Source organism: Giraffa tippelskirchi, chromosome 1, assembly GCF_054371585.1.
Source record: "Giraffa tippelskirchi isolate mGirTip1 chromosome 1, T2T-mGirTip1v1.2.pri, whole genome shotgun sequence".
NCBI classification, from domain to species: domain Eukaryota; kingdom Metazoa; phylum Chordata; class Mammalia; order Artiodactyla; family Giraffidae; genus Giraffa; species Giraffa tippelskirchi.
The window spans coordinates 104,318,430-104,324,737 of NC_137275.1; the positions used below are offsets into that span (position 1 = coordinate 104,318,430).

The following is a 6,308-nucleotide window of genomic DNA, read 5'->3' on the forward strand; positions in this document are numbered from 1 at the left end:
TAAAATAAAATAGAATTAGTTGAACTGGATGTCATGGTTGTCTGTTACCTACCCAAAATTTGTCTCTTAAAATGTTTGAAATTTAATGAGAGTGTAGTTTTTAATGATGGGAGCATTTATTTTTTTCCTGAAGCAATGCATGTTCCCTTTTTAAAAATATTTAATCACTCTTCAATCCTAACTCCTCCTCTTCTCACAGCAAAGGGCTCCCCTTCTTTTGTTTTTATCCCCTACTGGAAACCTAATGTATTAAAATTAAATAATAATTGATTTCCTTTTTTTTTAATAATCAGCAGAGAAAATTGCAACTTCCAATCAGAGTTTGTAATTATTGTGATATTTCTAATTTCTCAGAGTGAACTAATATTATTTTAGCTCAACTGCAAGGAAAACCTAATTGTATTTAGATGCGTAACTTTACTAGAGTTAAATAGCTTGATTTACTGATATTGATATATTTATCTTACTTAGGGAAACCCTTTACAAACTTTTTGAATATTTAATTTTCAGAGAACTTTGTTGGAAATTGCAGTTTAACTCAATTAAAGCCATAATTTCACTTATTTCCCATGTTTAAACCTTTAACGACCAATCAGCTTATTTTCTAGGATCTTTCTGATATGGAGTTAAAATTTACTTAGCATTATCACAGAGTTGTGTGTAGTTTTTCAATGATTAAGAATCTTACATAGAGAAATGTTATCCCTCCAACGTGGTTGTGAGGAGGTTGAGGACATCTTTTCATGCTCTATAAGTTGACTCCAGATATGAGTAGGTTCTCAGTACACATTTGATGACTGAGTTGATGGTGTTATTGAATCACTAAAGAATTGATGATTAATCAGAAAGAGGAAGTGTACGTCAAAATGCATGTTAAAATGTGTTTCATTTGACATTAAATTTTAAAAACATGATTGACTAAAACGGAAACAGGAGTGTAAAATTGATAGAGTTTATTGTATAATGTTGAAAAAAAAAGAGCTCAAAATTTAAGGATATCAAAAATTAAACAAATATAACATACAAAATTCAAAACAAATGAAATATAATAAATTAAAATATACAAAAATGTTATACTCTATTACTAATCAAAATATATATTCATAATTTTAATTCTGTTAACAAGTATAATAATGCCTGAAGTTAATTTTTTATTTGCAATTTGTGCCATATTGTTATAGTTTTAGAAACAATGGGAAATGACCTAATTTGTGCATAAAAATATTTCACATATATGTGTGAGTATATACATACATATATATCTATATATAGGTAGATGTAGGTATATAGATATATATCTGAAAACCCAGCAGAATGTGTAAGGAACTAACTTTTACTTCTGGTTTATGGGCTCCCCTGGTGTCTAAGATTGTAAAGAATCTGCCTGCAGTGCAGGAGACATGGGTTTGATCCCTGGGTCTTAAAGATACCCTGGCAAAGGGAATGACAGCCCATTTGCCTGGAGAATCCCATGGACAGAGGAGCCCGGTTGGGTTCATGGGGTCACAAAGAGTCTGGCAGGACTGAGTGACTAACACCACCCTTGGACTGGTTAAGTATGAATTTCTGAAGGGCGCTTTTCTTACCCTGTAATACATTGCAAGCTTTGGAAATTTTATTATGCAGATACACCCATACCATAATTAATTTTCTAATAAATATTGAAGCAACCAAACTGAAAGATTATTTGAGAATAATGTCAATAATTATGGGCTTCCCTGGTGGCTCAGTGGTAGAACATGCTTGTAATGCAGGAGATGTGGGCTCGATTCCTGGGTCAGAAAGATCCCCCGGAGAAGGAAATGGCCAATCATTCCAGTATTCTTGCCTAGAAAATCCCATGGACAGAGGTGCCTGGTGGGCTACAGTCCATGTGACTTAAAATAGTGATATTTATATTAACAATTCCCTGGGCATATATTTGATTAAACTATTAAAATAAGCACAAGCTATATGAGAAGCGTTTATTAAAAATATTTTAATTAAGATGAAAATTTGGAAAAACAAAAAATAAATGGTGGAATTTGTATTTTCAGATTTTGATAGGTTAATTTTGGGCTCCCCTGGTGGCTCAGTTGGTAAAGAGTCTGTCTGCAATGAAGTAGACCTGGATTTGATCCCTGGGTTGGGAAGATCCCCTGGAGGAAGGAATGGCAACACACTCCAGTATTCTTGCCTGGAGAATACTATGGACAGAGGAGCCTGGTGGAGTCCATGGTGTCACAAAGAGTCAAACATGACTGAGTGACTAACATCATGTTTATTTTTAATTGCTAAGTAGATAATTACACTACAAATACAGTGTAGCTAACATAGAAAAGGCTTTTAAATTAAAAAAGGAAATTCAGAAAATATAATACGATGATTGAAATTATATAGGTATAGTATATAAGGAAAAAGTAAAGGAGAGCAAGGAGATGCATTTTATGTTGAGTTTCTGAAATACATTTTTAAACTTACATTTTAAAGAGATACAAATTGAAAGAATGCAATCTTCTAGATGATAGTGGTAGGAGAATCAGATATGAAGGAAGATAGTACACAGGTTACAGAAACATAGAAAGTGAAATAATAGGCTGAGTCCACAGAATGTGAAATTTACTAGCATGCATCTGACATATGTAGTGGTTTATATCAAATATATAGCAATTTTCCAAAATATTGCTAGCCTCATTGATTGGCTCAAATATCTCATGTGCCCTAACTGGCAATGAAGGTAAAGTTATAGCTGCAATGAATCTAAAGACGGAAAAATAAGCTTTTTTCTTAAGTATAACCCAACAAAGATACTGAAGAGACCAGGAATAATGGCTACAAACTGTTGTTCAAATCAAGAAATGTATTCACTCAGGAGATAATCTCCAAATATATTATTTTTAAATTATATAAGGATATTATTGTCAGTAATTGATGTGCATACACATCATATGAACATATATGTATCATATGCATATGCATATCCTTAATAATGTATCTGTCAGATTCTCTGTCATATAAAGAAAGAGTGTCAAGGCATTAAAATGATCTGACCAAGATCATAAAGCAAATTCACTAGTTTTCAGACCATGGCAGAGTGCACAATCACTTGAGCGCTTCCCCCCCACACACACACACATAAAATTTGGCAACCCAGCTGCTGTCTATGGGGTCGCACAGAAGCGGACACAACTGAAGCGACTTGGCAGCAGCAGCAGCAACAAGAAGACCTTGAATCAATGCCAATGTTTAAAGCATGCCAACATTAAAAAAAAAAATTCCTGAGTGAGTATAGTGTATGAAAACTTTGAGAAACACTAAGTTATATGTTTGACGAAATTAGAACTCTAAAACTTGCAATTCTGCATCCAAATGCACCACAATTGCCAAGCCACCATTTCTCCAACTTTTCTTTAGAAGATGAACCACTTTTCAGCTGTGTCTGTTCTATATTTATCATAACCATAGAGGTGAACAGCAGTGTGAACGAATTCATTCTACTCAGAATGAATGTGTTCATTCAACACAGAATCTACTAAAGGAGAAAGTAGTATCTGTTATCTTCCTATTTCTATACTTTGGAACTCTGTTGGCAAACTTCCTAATTGTGATGACCATACGATATAGCCAGACACTTCAGAGCCCCATGTACTTCTTCCTTTTCTACTTATCCTTTGCTGATGCCTGTTTTTCAACAACCATTGCCCCTAGGTTGATTATAGATTCTGTATCTGAGAAGAAAGCCATCTCCTTCAACTAGTGCATGACCCAGATCTTTGCATATCACTTCTTTGGGTGCATGGAGATCTTGGTACTTGTCCTCATGTCTTTCGATTGCTATGTGGCCATTTGCAAGCCCCTGCGGTACACATCCATCATGAGCCAGTGTGTCTGTGGCACACTGGTAAAACTGGCCTGGTTAGGGGCCTGTATCCATTCTTCAGCACAGATTCTCTTGACTTTGGAATTACCCTTCCGTGGCCCCAATGTTATTGATCACTATTTCTGTGATATGTAACCGTTGTTGAAACTTGCCTGTGTGGATACTTATGTCATCAACCTACTCACAGTGTTTAACAGTGGGACCATATGCATGGTGAGTTTCCTGTTGCTGCTGATCTCATATGTTTTCATCTTAGGTTGTCTGAGTAACTGTAGCACAGAAGGAAGAAGGAAGGCCCTTTCCACATGCACCTCCCACATTATCGTTATTGTCTTATTCTTTGTACCGTGTATATACATATATGCTCGCCCTCTAACTGTATTTCCAGTGGACAAGACGGTGGCTCTGTTTTACAGTATTGTAACAACCTTGCTCAACCCTCTGATTTACACTCTGAGGAATGCAGAAGCCAAACAGGCCATGAGAAATTTATGGTGCAACAAAGTCTAACTTGAGACGGCAAAGAGTGGAAGATGCCAAATGCTAATTCTGCCCGAGTTTAAGTATAATTGGATTGATGGAAAAGAGAAAATGTTCTCATTCTATTATGGACAGTATAGATGTGTTCCAGTGGGGCATTTAGGGGAACAGGCAGAATGAGCACCCAGCAAAATCTGTATTGTTTTAACCAACGTCTCAGAAAGAGAACCTGAAGTTCCGTCATCTTTGTGGGGACACAAGCCCATTCCTCGTGTCTGCTGTCTGCTTTGATGTTTCTGGTTGTGAGCCACATCCTGTTCTTTCTATAGGTTTATCTTCTGGTTTTGTACATTATTGTTTTTGTTTTTTTTTCTTACCCATGTTTAATAGTTTGTCCCTGATTTCTATCATCCATTTTGTTGGTAAACCAGCTCTGGAACTACTGGATCTGTATCATATACTTTCTGGCTCAAGAGTCAATAGCATAATATCACACCCAGAAACCTATGATCCCCAAGGAGCATAAATATCAACTAGTTAAGCCTCTATTTGGTGCTTGTTTCCCCTCTATAATACTCTTAAAAATTAGCTTTTCCTTTGCCTATGTACAGGGAAATAATGCCTTACTTCCTATTCAAATCAGATAATTCTAGTTATAACAAAGATATTCACTGCATTGATAGATAATTTCTCTCTATATACATTAATATGTTTTGTTCATCATGTTGATTATTATTTTCATATTTCTTAGTTTTTTTATACATATCTTTTTTTTTTTTTTATTTTAAGTTCATGGACACTTCCCTAATCTTTGGTTACTTCTGAATGGATGACCATTTTATAAAGCTGTTAGTTAAATTATAAAAATTAACATCTCAAGGATGAGGTCATACATATGAAAAAGGCAATAATTGACAAATAAAATAGAACTAATGCCATGATGTGGGTGTGTGCGCTCAGTCGCTCAGTCGTGTCGGACTGTTTTGAGACCCCGTGGACTGCACCCTGCCAGGCTCTTCTGTCCATGTGATTCTCCAGGGAAGAATACTGGAGTGAGTTGCCATTTCCTTATCCAGGAGGTGTTCCTGACCCAGTGATGAAACTTGCATTTCTTGCATCTCCTGTAATGGCAGGTAGATTCTGTGTCACCTGGGAAGCTCATATTTTTCATGCATCTCACTAAATTTGCATTTTGTTTGAGTACTGTTAACTAATGAGTATCAACAGTAGGAGCCAGTCCACAAGGGAACAGACATTGAGTCTACCTCTGAGAATAAATATAATTAAGACTATTTTGCTACTGTTGAAACGCCAATACTTTGGCCACCTGATGTGAAGAACTGACTCATTGGAAAAGACCCTGATGCTGGGAAAGATTGAAGGCAGGAGAAGAAGGGGATGACAGAGGATGAGATGGTTGGATGGCATCACCGACTGGATGGGCACGAGTTTGAGTCCGCCCCCGCCCCTCCGCCCCCGCGCCCCCGCCCCTCCGCCCCTCCGCCCCCGCGCCCCCGCCCCTCCGCCCCCGCGCCCCCGCCCCTCCGCCCCCGCGCCCCCGCCCCTCCGCCCCCGCGCCCCCGCCCCTCCGCCCCCGCCCCTCCGCCCCTCCGCCCCTCCGCCCCTCCGCCCCCGCGCCCCCGCGCCCCCGCGCCCCTCCGCCCCTCGGCCCCCGCCCCTCCGCCCCTCCGCCCCTCCGCCCCTCCGCCCCTCCGCGCACCCGCACCGCCGGCCCCGCCCCTCCGACCCTCCGCCCCCGCCCCTACGACCATCCGCCCCGCCGCCCCGCCGCCCCCGCCGGCCCCGCCGCCCCCCGCCGCCCCCCGCCGCCCCCCGCCGGCCCCCGCCGCCCCCCGCCGGCCCCCGCCGCCCCGCCGCGACGCCGCGACGCGCCCCGCCCCTCCGCGACGCGCCCCGCCCCTTCTCGCCCCGCCCCGCCGTCGCGACCCCCCACGTCCGCACGGCCCAC

The 6,308-nt window shown here is 40.6% G+C and overlaps 1 protein-coding gene and 1 pseudogene across 25 annotated transcripts in view; one reads left to right on the forward strand and one right to left on the reverse strand.

Annotated features, from left to right (window-relative positions):
• LOC145505369 (uncharacterized) overlaps nucleotides 1-6,308 on the reverse strand; it is a 138,375-nt gene that overhangs the window by 131,231 nt on the left and 836 nt on the right. The window contains exon 2 of one of the 25 annotated variants that reach the window (XM_081487382.1): nucleotides 689-822. The exons of 23 other annotated variants lie outside the window; for them this stretch is intronic. In XM_081487382.1, the coding sequence (XP_081343508.1) occupies nucleotides 820-822 (3 nt within the window). In that variant the 3' untranslated portion in view covers nucleotides 689-819. Of the gene's footprint in view, nucleotides 1-688; nucleotides 823-2,241; nucleotides 5,461-6,308 lie in introns of those variants that run through there. One more of the 25 variants, XM_081487180.1, reaches the window with a different exon arrangement.
• LOC145538804 (olfactory receptor 4C11-like) lies at nucleotides 3,303-4,369 on the forward strand (annotated as a pseudogene).